Source organism: Danio aesculapii, chromosome 1 (genome assembly GCF_903798145.1).
Source record: "Danio aesculapii chromosome 1, fDanAes4.1, whole genome shotgun sequence".
In the NCBI taxonomy this organism is placed as follows: domain Eukaryota; kingdom Metazoa; phylum Chordata; class Actinopteri; order Cypriniformes; family Danionidae; genus Danio; species Danio aesculapii.
In genome coordinates, this window is record NC_079435.1 from 55,769,772 (window position 1) to 55,792,800 (window position 23,029).

General features: G+C 40.4%; 1 protein-coding gene across 3 annotated transcripts in view; it reads left to right on the plus strand.

Annotated features, from left to right (window-relative positions):
- Positions 1 to 3,084: 3,084 nt before the first annotated feature.
- The window catches only part of nrp2a (neuropilin 2a), a 158,734-nt gene continuing 138,789 nt past the window's right edge, over positions 3,085 to 23,029 (plus strand). For all 3 annotated transcript variants that reach the window (XM_056463109.1, XM_056463118.1, XM_056463126.1), the window contains exon 1: positions 3,085 to 3,785. In XM_056463109.1, coding sequence (XP_056319084.1) covers positions 3,713 to 3,785 — 73 coding nt within the window. In that variant the 5' untranslated portion in view covers positions 3,085 to 3,712. The remainder of the gene's footprint in view (positions 3,786 to 23,029) is intronic.

Sequence of the window (23,029 nt, forward strand, 5' to 3'; positions counted from 1 at the left end):
TTTGTGTGCCTTCAGGAACAGGGTTGGGAAACACTAGTATAGTATAGTATAGTATAGTATAGTATAGTATAGTATAGTATAGTATAGTATAGTATAGTATAGTATAGTATAGTATAGTATAGTAAACGGTTATGAAGAGGTTGAAAATGTGTACTGTTGGTGTGCCTTCAGGAACAGAGGAACAGAGTTGGGAAACACTGGTGTATAGTATAGTATAGTGTAGTATAGTATAGTATACAGTTAGGAAGAGGTTGAAAATGTGTGGTGTGCCTTCAGGAACAGGGTTGGGAAACACTAGTATAGTATAGTATAGTATAGTATAGTATAGTATAGTATAGTATAGTATAGTATAGTATAGTATAGTATAGTAACCTTATTCCTAATCAAACACACCTGAATCAACTCATCAGAACATAATAAGAGACTCCAAAACTTGAGGTTAATGGGTCAGATAGGGGAGACATCCAAAATATGTACTGCTAGTGTGCCTCTAGGATCAGGGTTGGGAAACACTACTATTTACTATACTATACTATACTATACTATACTATACTATACTATACTATACTACTTTTTTATGTAAAAAATTGCCAGTAGGCATTAATCTATGATATAATATTAAAACGTTTATTCTACATTGTTGTAATCTGATCTCATCACAATTGCATCTCGGAAATGTTATTATCTTGCATTTATAATTCTTATTTTAGCTCAAATAATGAGCCTTATAGTCTTATCTTAGCTCAAATAATGAGCCTTATAGTCTTATCTTAGCTCAAATAATGAGCCATAAAAGGTAGAGAGAGAGACAAAGAGAGAGAGAGATGGAGAGAGACACTGGATCATGACACTGGAAAACTATATTGAGTGATTTGCAGTGCAAGTACAAGTATTCTGCAGCATGTCATACATGCATTTGAAAGAACATTTACACGGTGTACATGCAGCAGCATGCATACTATATACTGCATAAATTAAAGGAGCATTAGTATTGCTGAACATAAGCGCAGTGCATGAGTAATGTAAAAGAAAAGTGAAATCCCCCGTATATCCTTTGGCAGTCTAAACAGATGAGATTTTTGTGAAATAAGAACCCGTGAAATGTTAGTTCATCAGGAAGGAATGGCTATGCACTACACATTAATCTAGTGCAACTGCTGTGAAGGTCGACAGTTCTGGCTTTGCTCCTGCTCTGCCCTTGACGACCCGTGCAGTTCAGGTCTTGTGGTCAGGTTTGTCCCCCTGCAGGTCAAACCACGCAATGACTCTGGATTTCTGAGCTATGGCAGGACATGAAATAAACATTGCCACACGTTGCCTCATGTAATTGTGCTCTTGCCCACGTTGCCTCATATCACGATGACCATTACTATGCATGTCGGCAAGACTGAGCTTCAGATTTGTATTGCACGCAGGGCGCCTACTTAGAAAGGTGAACTTGAATTTGTACAATTTATCATAGTTTCAACATGTCATATGATATCTTGAAAGTTAATTGCATTTCAGGCTGTGCATCATTGCTAGAGAGGAAGGCCGGTCAAAATCCAAAAATAACATGCACTGTAGCTTAAAGAGTGTGTGTGTTACTGGCAACCAATGAGGTACACAAGTGTGTGAGAGATTTAGAGAGAGCGAGTGCTGATGTCTGATTCACAAATGAATCACTGTTAATGTACAGTATTTCACATGACTGTGAACACTGACATACTGTAATTTGTCTTGTTCAAAAACACTGATAAAAGTTGCAGTATCCAAGCCTGTAGAATTAGCATGGACGGAGGGGACGTGTGCCCACCAATATCCACAGATTATTAAAATGTTCCTAACAATAATCTAATCGCCTCCAAAAAAATAAATAATGCTTTGTTGAAATTTTCCAGTCAGGCTTACTGTGCAAGATTCTAAAAGTGTCAGTCACTTGAAGTCAAGTTCACTACAAGTCCACTATAATAGTAATCATGGATGTGCAATTAATATAAAGTTTGTTTCAATTTTGGCCTCCATGACGATTATGAGAAAACAACAATCGAGATAAAATGGTTACTGTGTCATATGCCCCCCCCCCCTTTCTAGAAGTCATGCATTCATTCCTTGTCAGAGTAAAATCATGTAACTGTACTTTTGCATCATGCTTGATTTAATGTCGTTTTTATTACTGATCGTATTTGAGTTAAATAAGGTCCCCATCAATATCAAAAGCAAAAATATTTTACATATTTTAAAGTTATTAAAATATAAATTTAACTTAAATTACTGTTTTAAGTCAAAATACCACGCGTAAAAAGTCACGCAGGGATCGTTAAAGAGACAGTTCACCCAAAACTGAAAGTGGTTCCAAACGTTATTGAGTTTTCTTTTACTGTTGAACACAAGATAGTTGTATCATTAGATCGATGACTGATCTCCGTTCACTGAAACGAAGCGATTAGTTAAAAAATAATAATTTCAAGACACTTCAAAATTAAAAGGAATGATTAATAAATGATTAATGAGACATTAGTGTCCGGAAGAGTTACGTTTACTTAAATTAAAGGGATAGTTCACCCAAAGTTGAAAGTGCCATGGTTTTTGTTTTGTTTTTTTACTGTTGAACGCAAAAGAAGATAAATCGAAGAATGTTGGAAACCACTAACCATTGACTTCCATTGTAGGTAAAAAAAATACTACTAAAATCAATGGTTACAGGTCGTGAACATCTTTAAAAATAAGAAAAATATTTGTGACAAGTGATTGGAGAGTAAATTATGGTTTTGGGTGTGTAAACAAATTACATAAACTTACATAAACAACATAAACTTACCTTAAATTTCAGTTTTTAAGTCAAAATACACCAAAATAAAAAAGCCACGCGGGGATCATTGCGATTACCGATCATATGGACCGGTTCATTGAACGAACCGATTCGCTAAAAATGATCCGTTCGCTAAAAATGATCCGAACTTCTCGACGCTGAGAGAGAGAGAGAGAGAGAGAGAGAGAGAGAGAGAGAGAGAGAGAGAGAGAGAGAGAGAGAGAGATGTTCTCTAATCAGTGACTGAGGGGAGGCGGGCCAAGAAAGCTCAGTGTAATGCGATCGCTGCGCCGCTCAGAAATGCTATTACACACATACTGACTCACTGACACACACACACATGAACACACACTCAGACTCGCGCTCTCGAGCACATCTACACGCGCTGCCACAGCAGTGCGCTTCAACACGCTTCTGTGCGCAACACCAATTCCTCTCCCGCCTGGCAGTTTGGACAAAACTTGCTGCCTCCTGGGTATGACTGAACGACTAAGAAGATAGCAGAACTCTTAAACTCGGAGGGCTGCAGGCGATTAAGGGAGAAGTCCCTGCGGAAACCTCTATCAAAGCATCGGAGACCAATAAGGCAATGGAGCGCAATAACGCACGCAAATCTGAGACGGCTTTATAACGGAATACAGTTGAAGATCTCTAATTTAGTTTTGTTTGAAGAAAAGCAGGCTGGTTTATGTCAAAGCATGACTTTTTAGGATGAATACATGAAATAGATCATGTTTTGCACACTCTGCATTTGCTGTGCGCAATGGGCTCAACAGAACTGCATTTGAATATGAAATTCTGAGCATTATCTAGACAAAAAAGGCTGGTTTTATATTATTTTCTCATTCTGGTTTGTCATTTGTTCTTTGGAGAAGATCACTAGTTGAACACAGCTCACTTCTTCAAGCACATTTCGGAAAGATGGATTTCTGGATATCTCACCAAGGGATTGCATTTCTCTTTTGCTTCGTTCTGAAAGTCAGCGCAAAAGACAGTAAGTTTGTCTATTATTTGTTTCTCTCCCACGAACTTTCATTGCGATATCTGTGTGTCTAAATTCCCATCCAGTGAGGCTATCCGCAAATGGCAAACAGATTTCTCTCCTGGCGAAGCGAACGTGTGTTTCTGCTGTCCAGGCAAACCGTGCTGAGGAAAGGAGAGCTTCTGGTTTTATTTAATGGAGAAAGAGCAGATTTAACCCTAATAAGAGGCAGCCGTAATGGCAAACCGATCATTTGAGCCCTAGAGAAACGCTTCTTTTGGACTGTTTGCTGATTTCATTAGTGCGCTTTGCTGAGATATTATCTGTTTTCACTTATTTGCATAACTATCTAAAGACGAAACAGAGACAGTCTGACCTTAGGATGCTGGATAACTTACGATTTCCAGAGCAACTGGGCTGTTGATTTATACTCAGATTCAATAGTTTCAATAAAAAGCTAACAAAGCTAATAAAATAAATTTTAAAAGATAATTAAAAAGTTAAATGCTGTTAGAAACTGATCAAATGTTTTTTTTTACCAATAATCACAAGTTCCAAATGCACATAAAATAGCACCAATAACTTTTTAACACAGAACCCAAACATAACCTGAAACAGCTAATTAAGATCTTAAGGAATTGCAAAGTATCACAGAAATAGTTTAAGTATTACAAGAAAACTGCGCAAATCAAAGCCGTATAACTGTAACCTTCTGAGGAAATATCCCTACTTCGCGTCACAAGTTTAATAGTAGCCTACAAGAGACATGATTTGAGGTCTAACAAGGCTAGTGTTCAGCTGAATGATCAGTATGTGGAGTTTTTGCCCTTGTTGCATATACATGATGAAATAAGACGCGCAGAAATAGTAGCTATATGCAACTGAATGAATACGATATGTATGTATCAAGAAATGTGCGCCATTCCGACTTCAAAATGTACAACCACAGCCAGAATGTACAGAAAACCACATGTTTTGCTACTGTTTATAGAAAGAATACCGTGTCAGCATTTTGGCATAGTTATGGTGTCAAACTACTCTTAATTTTAAAGAGAACATGACAAATAGACTACTACTATCACACAAATGACGGTTACTACATGCTAACCGTGCTATCACTCACCCGAGAAGAACCTCAGCAGATTGAATGGTCTGGCAGACATTTCTTTAAAAAGTAGACTGCAAGAGTCTTTGTATTTGGTTCCTCGCCGTTAACATACAATCGTTGACTACGTTTTGGGCTTGTTTCTGGTCATTGTTGGTCCTCACGGGGGTGTTTAAGGGATGTCACGGCGCGAGTGTACTTCAGAGCGCGCGAATTGTACAAAACATGTACGTTTATCGCGTTTGGTTAATTGGTGTTTTTTCTCCTATTTTAGCCGGAATAGTAAAACAATGGTTCATTAGAAGCTGTCAATAAGCTACATAGTAGTGATAAGGTTGCAAAAACACAATGCTTTCCAAGTTTTCAATACTGTTTTAAGATATTGTGAACAATACATCGTTAACTGTAACACTAACAGCCATTAAAATAGCTAATTTGGTAATCATCTGATATACACCCTGCTAATGATTTGGGTAAGTGTTCACTAAGAGTATACTGTATGGCAAGTAATTTGCACATCTCAACACCCTATACCCTTTTCAAAATATATTTATAGTGCAGCAGCACCTGCAGTTTTAGGCCAATGTGTTGAAAAAAATCATGAAGCAGCTTGAATTAGTGGTGAAAGGTCTTCAGATAGGCTAATGGAAAGTTACAGATGTGAATGAATGAACCTCAGAGTTTTCCTTTGCTTAGAGATGACATTGCAGATTGATTTAGGCTCTCTGCAGTCATTGCATTATTGTTTTTGACATGACAAACTTTCATTCTTGGAGCAGATGGCTTGCGAGGACGGTGGTATTGCAAATTATATTTCAGTGAAGGAATAACCACTTTAAAGTAGATAAACTGAAGCAGCTTTAGAAGTAGGGCACAGAGTTTTCCAGAAATGAACACACAGTGTTCAACAGATGAAAAGAAATGGCGCTTTACAATGTTATTTATTGTCTTCAAACACTAGCAATGTCTGTAATTAGGTTTTGATAATTGTTTTCATATTTGTTCAGGGGGTAATGTGTATAAACAGATTTGATCTGTGAGCTCATATCTTGTGCAGACAGTTATGGCATTATTTCAAGGTCGGGTGTTAAAAAACCCATTTCGACCTGAATCTGAATCTGCACACATGCAGGTACTTCTGTAACACCCCTCTTCCTGGAGCACCATCGACTCCAACAAGGACAACACAATGCACTGAATTATGGACAACAAAGACACAGCATCTCTTGTGTGAGATCCATGCCTTTAGGGGCTTTTGTCCTGGCCAGAAAGCGACATGTAGACCAACACAGAACAAAATCAGACTGTCCATATGCTTTCTTTTATTCACAAAACTCTATTTTGACCTGCTTTTATTTTTGTACCTCCTAATGAAGTATCTTGTTGAACATTGCACTCAAATATGGAAGTTTCCACATTAATTTAGCAGATGTTTTAACTATACAATACTTTTTGAAAAGGATCAATTTGTTTTAATCCACTTTAAACTGTGTCAAAGTTTTATTTTATATTATATATCTATTTTCTTTGCAATGCTTTACAGGTTTTAAGAACTGTTGATGTATAAAGAGGGAGAAAAATATATATTTAACCTGGTTTTTACTCTTTTAAGTGTTTGCCCATGTGGAACTTGCATGATGGATGATCTCCATAGTGTTTCAGTGCATCTTTGATGTGGTTTAAAGTTTGTTGCTATGTTTTTAATAAGGCATGTGGAGTTTAAAAATCGCCCACCTCTAAATCTGTATTATTGTGGGCATTTTATCCGTGCATTTGACCATCCACTAGGCAAAAATACCAAGTATGCTTGGTATTGCTTTGAGAGATAATAACAAGTTCCAAGTCTCCAAGTTACACAGTTTGAGGTATTGTTTATGTCTGTAGCAGAAGGTTAATGTTAAGAGTCAAAACCGCTAAAAAGAGATGTTTGCACACGTTGGAAGCTTTCATTTACTGTAAACCTCTAGGACAGTTTCTTGGGTCCACTCTGTTTATCATGACACACCTGATTATTACACAATAAAAATAGACACATATAAATACTTCATGTGAACAAACAAAGCACTTAGTTTTCCCTGGCGGTTTTTCAAAAGAGACAAAGATGCACACACATATCTACTGACACATGCACACGTCTTCTTTTCATCTACAACACCCCGAGTGGTTGTGTATGCCGTTTCATCCTATTTTTCTGGGGTTCGTGAATAGTAGAAGTACTTATCTATGCAGGAGCTAATAGTCTCGACTCTGAAAAGAAGGTCAGAAATTTGCATTTGGGGCCGGGAAACCACGACCGGATCAATCCCTGCGGAGCCAGTGGGTGCGAGCATTCCCTGGGTTGCTTGAATTGAGGAGGAATTAAAAATATAGCATTAATAATTGAAACGGCCCCTCCTAGTTACTGTCATTTTGAGCTTTTAGTGGAGCATGTGTGTGGGTGTGAGAGAGAAGACAGACAATGTGACACATTGATGTTTGTAAATTAGGGCACCGCAGAAGTTTCAGTGAATGATAACTGTAAAATTCATGATGCACGGTCACCGGGAATTGGTGATTGAAGTGTCTTATAAAATCTGATTCGTTGAATTGCATTCAAAGTCTTTGTAAAATGCATAGACACTTAACACAGCGCATAGAAATCATTTGTTGTTTGTTTCTTGGAAAGAGATGTAGGTCTAATATACTATATTAGTTGCTTAATGTGATTACTCTCAATGTGTTATGAAGCGGACAGGAGACAGAGGTAAGGAAACGTTAGGGTGTTTATTAAATGACAACAAGGAGCACATGAAGGATAGCCAGGAGGATCAGGAATGATGTTGGGGTCTTTTCCTCCGTGGCTGGGTAACAGGAATACACGAGGATGGACAGCACACACCAGATACAGCTGACAGAGGATGACACAGACTTGGAAGGACTGGAAGACAGGACGATTCGGGAGGACCAGGAAGACTAGGAGGAATACAAAGAGAACAGGTAAGTAAATCGTTTGTTTTAGCTGAGGATGACTACGCTGAGTGGTCGCTCAGTTGTCCGCTTTCGTCGAGACGAGCCCGGACAATGAGCGACTGGAGTGCTGTGCTTTTATCTGGTGCTCGTGAATGTGATGCAGCTGTGTGCTCATTAGAAGTCAGGTGATGGTGATCTTCGTGAGTGGGGGTCGTGAGAGCCTGACCAATCCATGACAGTACCCCCCTCCCCAGGGCCCGCTCCTGAGGGCCGACACCTCCGACGCCGTGGTGGTCTCCCTCTGCCTCTAGGCGCTGGGAACTCAGGGTGGCTCTCATGAAACTCCACCATGAGACTAGGATCGAGAATATCAGCTCTGGGAACCCATGTCCTTTCTTCGGGGCCGTACCCTTCCCAGTCCACCAGGTACTCCAACTGGCCACCACGACGTCGGGAACGCAAGATCTCCTTCACTGCGTAGACGGCTCCTTCTTCTAGGAGCAGTGGAGGAGGGGGTTCCTCTTCGTGGTCAGGCTCTGTGGAGGGAAGAAACAGGATCGTGATAGGGTTTCAGGAGTGATACGTGGAATGTAGGGTGAATACGGTAGTGAGAGGGTAATTGTAGTTTGTAGGTGACGGGGTTAACCTGTTCCACGATGGTGAAGGGACCAACAAATCGGGGACTTAACTTGCGAGAGGGCAGTCGCATGCGTATGTCCCGGGTGGATAGCCACACCTTTTGTCCGGGTGTGTATCTGGGTTCTTCAGACCTTCTCCTATCGGCGGTTACCTTGCTTCGACGGACTGCCCTCTGCAGATGTTGATGAGCCTCGTCCCAGACTCTCTCGCTCTCCCGGAACCAGTGATCCACTGCGGGGACATCAGATGGTTCGCCATCCCAGGGAAAGAGCGGTGGTTGGAAGCCCAGGACGCACTGGAATGGCGTGAGTCCGGTGGAGGGTTGCCGCAGTGAATTTTGGGCATATTCTGCCCAGCCCAAATACTGGCTCCAGGAGTTCTGGTGACCACTGCAGAAGGTCCTCAGGAACCGTCCCACCTCCTGAATCTTCCTCTCTGTCTGCCCGTTGGTTTGGGGATGATATCCAGAAGAGAGGCTGACGGCCACACCTAGGAGCTTGAAGAAGGCTTTCCATAGACGTGAGATGAACTTGTGGACCTCTGTCCGACACAATATCTTCTGGAATACCAAATGACCTGAAGACTTGATTAAAGATATTGTCGGCAGTTTCAAAGGCTGTGGGAAGACCTTTCAGAGGGATTAGTTTGACAAACTTTGAGAATCTATCTACTATGACTAGAATACAGGTATTACCTTCTGACGAAGGGAGGTCAGTGATAAAGTCCACTCCTAGGTGTGACCAGGGACGGTTCGGAATCGGCAAGGGATGGAGCTTTCCAGCGGGTAGATGACGTGGGCTCTTGGATTGGGCACAGTCCTTACAGCCCTGAACATATTGCCTCACATCCCTTGCCATGTTTGGCCACCAGAATCGTTGGGGATACTAGCGAGAGAGTATTGTTGATCCCTGGATGTCCAGTGCCTAGCGAGGTATGTAAGGAGTGGATCAGATCTACCCGGTGTTCAGGTGGTATGAACTGCCGATGAGGAGGGCATCCCGGCGGAGCAGGGGCTTCCGGAGTGGCAACGACTGGAGGAGCGTTCCAGGTGATCGGACAAATGGAGATGTGTTCGGGAAGAATCTTCGTTGGGAGTTCTTCATGATCGTGATGCTCGTGTAAACGAGAGAGAGCGTCTGCTCTTAGATTCTTGGGTCCTGGACGATAGGAAATGGAGAAATCAAAACGTGAGAAGAAAAGTGACCATCTGGCTTGACGTGGACATAGTCTCTTGGCCTCTTTGATGTATTGGAGGTTTTTGTGATCTGTGATCACCTGGAACGGATGTTTGGCTCCCTCCAACCAGTGACGCCACTCCTCCAAGGCTAGCTTGATTGCTAGAAGCTCCCTGTCTCCTATGCTGTAATTCTGCTCCGCCGGGCTCAACTTCCGAGAGAAATAGGCACAGGGATGCAGTCGGGGCGGTGTATCATGATGTTGAGATAATACTGCCCCGACGCCGGTGGTGGATGCGTCCACTTCCACCACGAAAGGAAGATTTGGGTCAGGATGAGTCAGGAGTGGGGCCCTTGTGAACTCCTTCTTAAGAAGGCGGAAGGCTGCGGCTGCTTCTTTGGTCCACTCCAGTCCTTGGGTTTACCCTTGAGGAGATTAGTGAGAGGTGATGTAATCCTGCTGTAGTCCTTGATAAACCGTCTATAAAAGTTAGCAAACCCAAGAAACCTCTGGAGCTCCTTAATGGAAGTGGGTTCTGACCAGGATAGAACAGCCTCAATTTTCTTCCCATCCATACGTATACCGGTTGGTCAATGATGTATCCCAAGAAATGAATCGACTTCTGGTGGAATGAGCATTTCTCCGCTTTGAGGTAGAGGTGATGTTCTCTCAATGTGTGTAGGACCTCCGCAACGTGTTGGCGATGTTCGGCCTCACTCCGGGAGTAAATGAGGATGTCATCTATGTACACTATTACAAAGTGGTGAAGAAACTCCCGGAGGACTTCATGAATGAAGTTTTGGAATACGGAGGGGGCGTTGACCAGACCGTAAGGCATGACCTCATATTCATAGTGGCCAGTAGGGGTCACGAATGCTGTCTTCCATTGGTCCCCCTCACGTATTCTTATCAGATTATACGCGCTGCGGAGGTCCAATTTAGTGAAGACTTTAGCTTCTCGGAGCTGTTCCAAAGCGGCTGGTACCAGAGGAAGGGGGTATCGGTATTTTACTGTACCGTTATTTAGGACCCTGTAGTCGATGCATGGACGCAGCCCTCCGTCCTTCTTGGCCACAAAGAAGAAGCTTGAGGCGGCTGGTGATTTTGAGTGACGTATGTACCCCTGACTCAGAGCCTCCCTTATGTAATCTTCCATTGCCTGATTCTCTGGAAGCGAGAGCGGGTAGATCCTACCTCTTGGCAACTGGGCATCTGGAACTAGGTCGATCGCGCAGTCCCATGGCCGATGCGGCGGTAGCTGGGAAGCTCTCTTGGGGCAGAAGACATCATGAAAGGAGCTGTACTCCTTAGGAATGTGGATAGACTGCTTCTCAGGAGGGCTCTCGACCGATGTTGCAAACAAAGAAATGGGGTTCCGACCTTGAAAGAGGGAGATTTGGAAAACAGGCAGGTGTACATCCAGATCCCCATTTCTTTATCTCTCCTGTGCCCCAAGAGATGATGGGATCGTGCTTCACCAGCCACGGGCGCCCTAGAATGATGTCCATATTTGCACCCTCCAGAACCAGAAATTGAATCCTCTCTTGATGTAACAACCCCACTTGAAGAAGGATGTCTTCGCATTGTCGATGGATACGGGTCGAAGATCGAGTGCACTGGGTTATCGGTTGTATCTGGTATATATGCGAGGACGCCTCAGTACGGAGGTGGAGTTGACGACAGAGGGATTGGGAGATGAAGTTACCTGCTGACCCGGAGTCGATGAGGGCTGTGACAAGGAGAGAAAATAGAGGCAGTAGTTATTTGTACGGTGGTAGTAAGTGGTTTACATTGTTCAATATTTCGTACTGAATACACTCACGGAAGTCCGAATGGGACGAAGGGGACACTCCATACGGGTGTGTCCACTGACACCGCAGTGATAGACACAGACCCCGGGTCAGCCTCCTCTGTCGTTCCGCTGATGTCAGTCTTCCAGACTCTATTATCATGGGTTCTGGTTCTGGAGAGGCTGTTGACTCAGGCGATTGGAGGAGTGCAGACGAGGGGTGATGGTGTCCTGTTGATAGGAACGGAGACGATCGGAACATCGGAGAGAATGTTGGATGAATCTCTCCAGACCCATTGTATCATCTAATGTGGCCAGTTGGATTCGGAGAGTGGGTTCCAAGCCGAGCCGGTACGTGGTCAACAACGATCTCTCATTCCATCCACTTGCAGCTGCTAGAGTGCGAAACCGGAGAGCATATTCCTGTGTAGATAGAGTACCTTGCTTTAGATGATACAGCTGCTCTCCAGCGGCTACTTCCCCATCAGAACGTCCAAAACACCTCTTTGAAATACTCCGTGAAGGTAGTGATGGAATTCATGACCGGCCCGGCTTGGTTCCAGATCGTCTCAGCCCATTTAAGTGCAGGTCCAGAGAGTAGAGATACGATGTAGGCGATCTTCGACTTATCTGTGGGATATAGAGAAGGTTGCATTTCGAATATGAGGGAACATTGTAACAGAAAACCATTGCACTCCCCCGCTCCGCCTGAGTAGGGCGCTGGTCGGGCCATGGGACTGGAAGGAAGGGCCGAAGAAGAAACTGTGGAGGCGGAAGTGCTCGGTGCTGGTGGTGCGTTGGAAAGTGGAGCTGGTGGCTGTAGAATCCGCTTCAACTGGTCCACCAGCTCTTGAAGGTGATCGGGGGTGCTCATGTTGTCGTCGTTATGGGTCCGGGCTTCTGTTATGAAGCGGACAGGAGACAGAGGTAAGGAAACGTTAGGGTGTTTATTAAATGACAACAAGGAGCACATGAAGGATAGCCAGGAGGATCAGGAATGATGTTGGGGTCTTTTCCTCCGTGGCTGGGTAACAGGAATACACGAGGATGGACAGCACACACCAGATACAGCTGACAGAGGATGACACAGACTTGGAAGGACTGGAAGACAGGACGATTCGGGAGGACCAGGAAGACTAGGAGGAATACAAAGAGAACAGGTAAGTAAATCGTTTGTTTTAGCTGAGGATGACTACGCTGAGTGGTCGCTCAGTTGTCCGCTTTCGTCGAGACGAGCCCGGACAATGAGCGACTGGAGTGCTGTGCTTTTATCTGGTGCTCGTGAATGTGATGCAGCTGTGTGCTCATTAGAAGTCAGGTGATGGTGATCTTCGTGAGTGGGGGTCGTGAGAGCCTGACCAATCCATGACACAATGCACTACCTGACAAAATTCTTGTCGCAGAGTTTTAGGAACAACAAATAATAACTTGACTTCTAGTTGATCATCTGGGATCAGAAGTGTCTTATATGAAAGGCAAAGGTCTCTAGATTACACTTATTTTACTAAAATAAATTATGATCATGCCTTGATTTTTAATAATTTAATTAGGACAGTAAGGTCCGACAAAAATCTTGTCACTTAACAGAAATAATGTCCAGTATAGAATATAAAGTCATGGTGCAGTGGAAAAAGAATTAAAAATGTGTATGACTCCCATGAGCTTGGAGGACTGCATCCATACATCTCTGCAGTGACTCAAATCACTTATTAATAAAGTCATCTGGAATGGCAAAGAAAGCATTCCTGCAGGACTCCCAGAGTTCATCAAGATTCTTTGGATTCATCTTCAATGCCTCCTCCTTCATCTTACCCCAAACATGCTCAATAATCTTCATGTCTGGTGACTGTGCTGGCCAATCCTGGAGCACCTTGACCTTCTTTGCTTTCAGGAACTTTGATGTGGAGGGTGAAGTGTGAGAATGAGCGCTATCCTGCTGAAGAATTGGCCCTCTCCTGTGGTTTGTAATGTAATGGGCAGCACAAATGTCTTGATACCTCAGGCTGTTGATGTTGCCATCCACTCTGCAGATCTCTCGCATGCCCCCATACTGAATGCAACCCCAAACCATGATTTTTCCTTCACCAAGCTTGACTGATTTCTGTGAGAATCTTGGTTCCATGCAGGTTCCAGAAGGTCTTCTGCAGTATTTGTGATGATTGGGATGCAGATCAACAGATGATTCATCAGAAAAATCTACCTTCAGCCACTTTTCCAAATGATTAACTAGAAGTCAAGTTATAATTTGTGGCTCTTACAACTGGGGTCCACGACAAGACTTTTGTCAGGTTTAAAGGGACAACTTACCCAGTAGTGAAAATGATGTCATGGTTTACTCACTGTTAACGTTTTCTAAACTATTTTTATTTTCTGAAGAAAAAATTTTGAACAATGTCAGAAACTGGCAGCCATTGATTTCTGTAATTCCCTATTTGCCGCTATGGATGTCAACAGCTGCTGGTTTTTGAACATTCTTCACAATAATTCTTTGTTCATCAGAAAACAGAAACTCATAAAGTTTAGAAAGCACCTGAGGGTGAGTAAATGGCGAGTCAAGTTTCAATTTTGGCTGAACTACCCATTTCATCTGTTGTTTTTCTGCTATGTCTAAAGTGTGTCCAATTTGTATGTAAGTGAGTGGAAGTTGATGAAATCGACATCGTTGCCTACTCTCAAAGTAAAATATTTACAATAAACATGATAAAATGCTATCTACATTGCAAGAGAAAAAATATCCCTTTGGGCTTTTGGCTGTTTTTGGGGGGGTTTAGGATAAATGCATGAGCTGAAAATACAGTATATCCCTCAAGATCATAAGCCTAATAGTTTCATATACTGTAGAGACCAAACAATACCAAGTACATGGACACAGTAAAAACATGAGGCTTTTGAGCTGCATTTTGGTTTGTAGCTCCACCAAAGAGTGCTAAACCATAGTAGATCACACGTATTTATTTAAAGCAGGTCCTCTTGACTGAAGTGAGCGCAAACAACGTAATACAGCATGTTCTGTATATCTTGAGATCCTCCTTATAGATTGCCATTACAAGCTGCGTTGATAAAACTATTAGATAGCTGTGTTTGCCATCATTATTTGAAGTTGAACCCGTTTAAACGGGACCTCTGGTATAGTACAGGTAGAGAGAGTGAGTATAAAATGGTCAGAGCTGTTTTACATCAGGATTGTGCTTGGATTGTATTCATAGCCAAGATTGACAGCTCTTACATTTAACATTCACCATTTGATTGGATGGACCAGCCATCAATTTGAATGAGCCAATGCGACACTGACTCTTATAGAGTAATGAAATTAAATTCACACTGACCACTTTTTGACTCTTTTGGCAGCATTGAGACTCATGAGAATGAGAGTTTGATTGAGAAAGCTTTGGTAAGGATGACTGGATCGGTGCTGATTTCCTCACCGCGGGTGACAGCACTTTTTAATTAAGGTGCAAACGGAAGGATGGAGAGTGAAATATTGAGAAAAAGAGCACAAGAGAAAGAGATGTTGATATATCACGACCTCTCCACATGGATGCAACTTATCGCCACAGTGACAGCGCAGCACAGCCATGATTCTATTATTGGAAATTAATACCAGCAGAGAGGAGCACAAAACATCTGGGCGCATGCATGCACTCAAAATAAACACACACAGAGCGATTTTATTTAAAGAGTAGAGTTCCAACTTTTTTCCTGAAATTATTAAAAGCTTAGGCAAAAAAAAATCCTAATATTTTTGAGTTATTTTAAACATGTTTGACTTTTGTACTTACTCTTATTCAGAGTATTGTCTCAATCATATTAAAATTGGAACATTGGTATCCATGTAAAGGTACCCAGTGTCAACTCAAGCCCTAACCCTAGAAAAAAAGCGTTCACTGATTTTAATGACAGCCTTTTGACAGGCTAGTAGTAGCTAATGTAATGTTATTCACATAATGCAAATCTTTCATTCATCCTAATAGACAAATGATCAAAAGAAATATGTCAATGCAATTTAAATATATCAAATATGAATTTATGCATACTTTAAACTTCAAAAGTATTGGTTCAGGCACCATTTTGGCACCGGTACCATTTTAAAAGTATTTATATACTGTTAAAATAACCCTAAACGATACCTAACCCTAAATATGAGTCATTATATATTAGTAATGTTGATGACTGAGTCAGTCAGACAGTTTTTTTGTGGGGTGGGGGGGTTGTATACCGGAATAAACTGAAGTGATCCCACTGATAATAAGGATTTGTTCCCACATCAGGCATGGCTACTTCTTTTATGAACTCTCATGAATGTGCCGAGAAAAGCCAGGGTGGTTGTCAAGACTGATTAAGTTTGAACTTTGAGAAAGAAATGGCAATGCGGTATGAATGAATCATGCAGGCAGATCTACTGTACTGAATGATTCCACCAATTCTTCTCTCGAAACTGATTTGTTAACATAGATTCAGAGAGACCAGGGCAATTTCAGTCTGTTCATCACACACACAAAAGACAGATCTGTTATATTGACCGTATTATTGTGCTTTTTATGGATGCGTTTGCTCATATTTGTCTATCATCACTGCCATAAATATGAGTCATTATATATTAGTAATATTTTCCTCTAGTGATGCCGAGCCATTACAACTAGATGATTGAGTTTGGAAGTTGAACCTGAAAGCTGAGTCATACTGGTTTTTTTGTATACTGGATTAATTGAAGCTATCCCACTTGAAATAATGATTTGTTCCCACATCAGGCATGGCTACTTCTTTTATGAACTCTCATGAATGTGCCGAGAAAAGCCAGGGTGGTTGTCAAGACTGATTAAGTTTGAACTTTGAGAAAGAAATGGCAACGCGGTATGAATGAATCATGCAAGCAGACCTACTGTACTGAATGATTCCACCAATTCTTCTCTCGAAACTGATTTGTTAACATAGATTCAGAGAGACCAGGAGAATTTCAGTCTGTTCATCACACACACAAAAGACAGATCTGTTATATTGACTGTATTATTGTGCTTTTTATGGATGCGTTTGCTCATATTTGTCTATCATCACTGCCATAAATATGAGTCATTATATATTAGTAATATTTTCCTCTAGTGATGCCGAGCCATTACAACTAGATGATTGAGTTTGGAAGTTGAACCTGAAAGCTGAGTCACACTGGTTCTTTTCTGTATACTGGATTAACTGAAGCTATCCCACTCGAAATAATGATTTGTTCCCACATCAGGCATGGCTACTTCTTTTATGAACTCTCATGAATGTGCCAAGAAAAGCCAGGGTGGTTGTCAAGACTGATTAAGTTTGTAGTTCGTGAAAGAAATGGCAATGCGGTATGAATGAATCATGGAGGCAGATCTACTGTATTGAATGTTTTTACCGATTCCTTTCACAAAACTGATTTGTTAGCATAGATTCAGAGAGACCAGGAGAATTTTAGTCTGTTCATCACACACACAAAAGACAGATATGTCATATTGACGATATTTTAGTGCTTTTTATGGATGCGTTTGCTCATATTTGTCATTATTCTCATTTCTCTGTGATAAAAATGCTTGTTTGGAATGACATGATGTTGAGCAAATATTATATTTTGAGACGAACACACCATCTAAAGTTGCACACAACCTTATTTTCCTTCTTTGTTCATCCCTCAAGCAGGGTCTGAAATCTCTTGGCTGTCTGTAGCCGCTCTCCCCTTCTGTCTCCCCACATGAAAGGACAGATCTGTCTAAAAAAGTGCAGAGCGCGCAAAATCCCCCCTCATGGATTTATCCTCAAGACCCTGTTCCCCGAAAACACACAATAGAGCGATAGACACAGACAGAGAATACATCTAGACTGAATGAAAATGCTAGAATGATTGCTATCTGTCTGTCCTTTTGTGTTTCTGTAATATATTGGGTAATAATACTGAGATGAGGTGAGGTATTCATCGGAGGAGGGCTGGAAGGGAACTGTCAAGTCATCATCGGCACAATATGAAAGAAGGAAAAGGGAAAAAAAGAAGCCTATTTTTAGTACAAATTTTTGCACTGTGACATTATTTTCATGAGGATTACAACCACAACCCTCGGGCTCTCGTTAATGTAATATTCATACATATATATTGATATACACTCACCGGCCACTTTATTAGGTACACTTGTTCAATTGCTTGTTAACTCAAATATCTAATCACTCAATCACATGGAATCAACCCAATGCATTTAAGCAAGTAGACATGCTCAAAGCAGTTCACTGAAGTTTAAACTGAGAATCAGAATGAGGAAGAAAGGTGATTGTTTTTTTAAACATAGCATGGTTGATGATGCTAAACAAGTTGTATATCTCTCAGAAATAAAGGTACAAAATCTGTCACTGGGGCGGTACCTTTTCAAAAGGTACACATTTCTACCATACAGCTGGACATTTGTACCTTTAGGGTACACTTCTGTACATTTAAGATGAACTTTTCACTTTAGGTATTGATTAGAAGTAGGGTAGGTTTTAATATGTACCTTTAATGACCTGTTAGGAACAAAAATGTACCTTATGAAGACGTACCTTCCCAGTAATAGATTTTGTACCTTTATTTCTGACAGTGTAGGTATTTCAGAAACTGCAGGTCTACTGAGATTTTACACAAGACCTTGTTTAGGGTTTACATGTAATAGTCAGAAAAATTGCGAATATTGAGAGTAAAAAAAAAAATATATATATATATGAGCTATATTACACGAGTAGCAGTGTGATATGGCTGTATATCGGCACTAGTGGGAGGCTTGTGTTGACACTAGGCCACAGGTTGAGTGCCTTAGTGTCCCACCAGTGACGATATATAGCCATATCGCACTGCTACCAGTGCGATATTGTGTTTATACAACAGTTCGACTGCATAATTGTGTATATAAAAAAGAAAACTAAACACAGAGAGTCTTACCCTTTTGTAAGAGGAACTACTTTCTTTTGCATTTCATTCACATCTGCAGCTGATAGCAGAATAGCAGAATTTGTTGCTACTTTACAAACGTCACTTTTAAGCATGTGTTTGAATGATTCTCTAGCATAATGTCTAAAGTGATGACAAAACAGGTGATTTTGCTCACAATTTAAGGTTATAAGGCTGAACGGCATGAAATGCCATCAGTCTACAGAGATTTCAACAGAGTGTTTCTTTTACAACTCTGTTGCAGTCGGGAGATCACAATAAATTATTCCCAAAAAAGCCAAAGCAGCGCAAACACTAACAGATTACTATTGTGTTAGCCATAAGGAAAAACGCTAAACACGTGGGCATTTCTTCTTTCTGTTTACTGGACTTGTCTGCTGTAACGAAAACAGAAATTATAAATATTTAAAATAGGCACTATCCTTATAACTAAACTGCATAGTTGCTACCTGAACAACTACATTCTCACCTAAAAAAGCCTCAAAAGTACATTATGTTGTCCAACAGCAGCAATATTTGTCGAACTGTAGAGTGTCCTCTGCTTGTTGCTTTATGTGGGCGGAGTAATACACAAGGGTGAAGAGGTGTGTGTGTGTATATATATATATATATATATATATATATATATATATATATATATATATATATATATATATATATATATATATATATATATACACACTGCACTTTAAGCTCAATACAAGTATCTTTCAAAAAAACTAATAACTAGTAAAGTATCGTATACTGTTGTCGTGGCAAAGAAAAAAGAAAGAGAATGTAAATTTAAATTAACCAATAAAATGTGTTGAAAAAAATCTTTTCTCTGTTAAACAACACTCATGATATTCATGTAATTCACAATATTTTAAAAATGATAAAATTTTTACAGTGGCTAATAATTTTGCCTTCAACTATATGCTGAAAACACATTTTTTTCAGTGTCTATGTGTGTGCACCTACGTGCTTCTGGCTCACTTTTTTCCCCTTCAGAGGATGTAGTTGAAAAGGGTTAGCAGGATTCGGTGGTTGCCTTAAATGGCAGCTCATTTTAAGTGTACCTTTTAAAAAGACATAATAGCAGTGGAAATGTCAACACTTGAAAGAAGCCCTAGCCATCTTTAAACCTTTTATTCGGGCTCTTATGACTGGCACACCGGCATGTATGGGAGTCTTGGCTTCAGGCGATACTCAACTCCCCGTCTCAAGATTTTCCACCACGCCAATGCATAGCACTGGAGATCTTTAACGTGGTTTTCGGATACCCTGCAGCTTGCTTTTGAAGGCCAATTTCTGAAAATCCTTACGTATTCAGAGAGTCGAGGGTTTTTGTCTCAGTTTTATCTTTTTGCTTCCATTCTCACCGTCTGCACTATTGTTATTGTCATGCTGAGAGTCCATCATTTAGTTGTATATAAGATTTAATAATAAAAGCATGTTGATTGTGATTGGTGTAAATTCTGCTATATGTTAAGAGCCTTTACGAGCTGCAGGGTGGTAAGGGTGAAGCAGTCCTGAAGTTTGTTCAGTCAAAGAGAGGAGGAGTTTTCCTAATGCTATCCAGACAGCCGTGTTTATCTACGTGTTTGCAGAAGACAACATAAGACCCAGAACTGTCAATCAAACCAGCCTCTTCCTTTCTGAACCTGCACTATTCCCACTTTCCCCTTTCTGATGTATGCTGTGATGTATCCTACCAAACATAAGTGTGATAGCGAGATACGTTCTCCTTTTGTGAAGGTGTATTTTGGATTTTGTCTCACAGAAAATATAATCTTCAAGCTTGTCTTCTCATAAGCCAGTAATCACGCATGACCATGTTCTCGATGTTTGAGTCTTTCCTTTTATGCAGTGCCATTTTAAACATGTAGCCTTTAAAAACAACAAGAAAATGCTTCTGTGGAATTGAATATACAATATATACAGGTCGAAATTAGACTCTCCAGGTCTAATGTTTAATATATTTGCAGACAATTATGAGTATTGAAACACATTTGTCATCACTCGATGAGGGACTGACATGATGGAATAATGTTTTGAATATTTTACGCTGCTTTTTCCTCGCCGATGATCCCTCATCCATTTCTGGAGGATGATGTCATTCAGGAGCTGACTTTTGTTGGCTAAGGTTTTTACAAAGGAAGGACTGGATTTAGGTGACTCAGTGGTTAGCTCTGTCACCTAACAGCAACAAGATCGCTGCTTCGAGTCCCGTCTGGGTCAATCGGCATTTCTGTGTGGAGTTTGCATGTTCTCCCTGTGTTGGTGTGGGTTTTCTCCGGGTGCTTCGGTTTCCCCAACAGTCCAAAGACATGTGCTAAAGGTAAATTGAATAAACTAAATTTACCATAGTGTATGTGTGTAAATGAGAGTGTATGGGTGTTTCCCAGTGATGGGTTGCTTCTGGTAGGGCATCCGCTGTGTAAAACATATGTTGGATAAGTTGGTAGTTCTGAAGGAAAATGAATGAATCAATAAATGACTGGATTTAAAATGATGTGCATGAGGACACACAAAAAAATCTGTGAATTAATCACCAATGTCAGACAACATCACCACGATAAAAAGTAGAAACAACTGGAATAATAACGAATAAATTGCTAATTTTTAATTTTAGTAGATTTAAACCTAAATAATCAACCAGTTCAAACATAAATAATGAACCGATTTTAAGTAATTTCAACAAAAGACTGACAGAATATAAAATGAATGTCAGATAGCTAATGAATAACCTCCCAGCTAATAATTTTATGTTATAAAAATGTTCCCGTAACGTTTCCATTACGTAATAAAATATTTTCTTTGAAATTTATTAGAACTTTCAAAACGTCATGTTTTGTAGATGTTGAATTAATGTTATTGTTTGGTTATAAGAATGTTATTAAAACATTTTTAGAACATTTCATTCATTAATTTATTTTCTTTTTGGCTTAGTCCCTTTATTAATCAGGGGTCACCACAGTGAAATGAACCACCAACTTATCTAGGACATGTTTGACGCAGCGGATGTCCTTCCAGCTGCAACTCTTCACTGGGAAACACCCTTACACTATTTACACACATACACTACGGACAATTTAGCCTACCCAATTCACCTATAGCACACGTTTTTGGACTTGTGGGGGAAACTGGAGCACCTGGAGGAAACCCACGCCAACACGGGAGAACATGCAAACTCCACACATAAATGCCAACTGACTCAACCCAGGCTTGAACTAGCGACCTTCTTGCTGTGAGGCGCCAGTGCTACCCCTGCGCCACCATGACGCCTCTCTTGTTATATTAATGTTTAAATAATGTTATTTAAAATGCTTCTAAAACGTTCTAACAAAAACACAAGGAGAACGTTTTTATCCTAGCATTTTTAGAACGTTCCATTCATAACTTTTGGGTAACATTTTTAGTGCTAACTTTTTTTAAAATTCCCCCAACAACATAATGATAACATTTTCTTGCTAACGTTTTTATAATGTTTGTAACGTTTTTATAGCGTTTATTAATTATAAATAACATTAAGGAAATGTGAGGGCGACATGGTGAAGGAAGGACGCTGGTTCGAGTCCTGGCTAGGTCAGTTGGCATTTCTGTGTGGAGTTTGCATGTTCTCCCTGTGTTGGCGTTTGTTTCTTCTGGGTGCTCCAGTTTCCCCCACAGTTCAACATTCACTAGGTGAATTAAATAAACTAAATTGGCCGTAGTGTAAGAGTGTGTGTGAATAAGTGTGTATGGGTATTTTCTAGTAATGAGTTACAGCTGGAAGGGCATCCGCTGAGTAAAAGATATGCTGGATAAGTTGGTGGTTCATTCCGCTGTGGCGACCCCTGATAAATAAAGGGACTAAGCTGAAGGAAAATGTATGAATATTATTTAAAACGTTTTTAAAAAGTTCCAACAAAAACACAACGATGATGTTTTTATCCTAACATTTTTAGAACGTTCCATTCATAACTTAATGGTAACATTTTTAATGCTAACGTTTTTTTTTTAATTCCCCCAACAACACAATGATAAACGTTTTTTTGCTAACCCTTTTTAGAGCGCTTATTAATTGCAGATAACATTAAGAAAATGTTATACAAATATTATGCAAAAATTTTTTGATAACTTTGAGAGAACCTTAGGAGAACGTTAGCCATATTTACGAGAACGTTCCCTGTTAGCTCGGCTATTAATCACCAATTTCCAAGAAAAGAAAAAAAGGAACATCTGGACTATTATTAATGAATAAATACATTTTAAATACCATGCATTTCAGAAGAGTGCAGCTCAAAGGGACATTGAAAAAATTATATCATCAATCCAAACTTAACTCATTTAAAACCAATGCTATTAATTTACTCAAGGTCCATGTTCTGTGATCTAACATTCAAAAAGTAAAAGACAACACTTTTCCTTTTTGCAAATTGTGAGGTAAATATCTACAAAGGAGGCAGAAAATGTGCTACATAGTAGGAATGACCCATCTGCTAATTCCTCAGTTGCCGTTTGGCTGGCATGTGGTTAAAAACCCCTCACAGCACGGTTGTCATGGTGAAGGACCAGAAACTATTTCTGTCTCCTAATCTTAGCTCCATTTAGAATAATAATGACCAGAATGATATCCGCTATGTGTGAGAGCGGCATGAAAAAGGGCCGTTGAGCATGTTAGCATGAAAGCTAGCACATGGAAG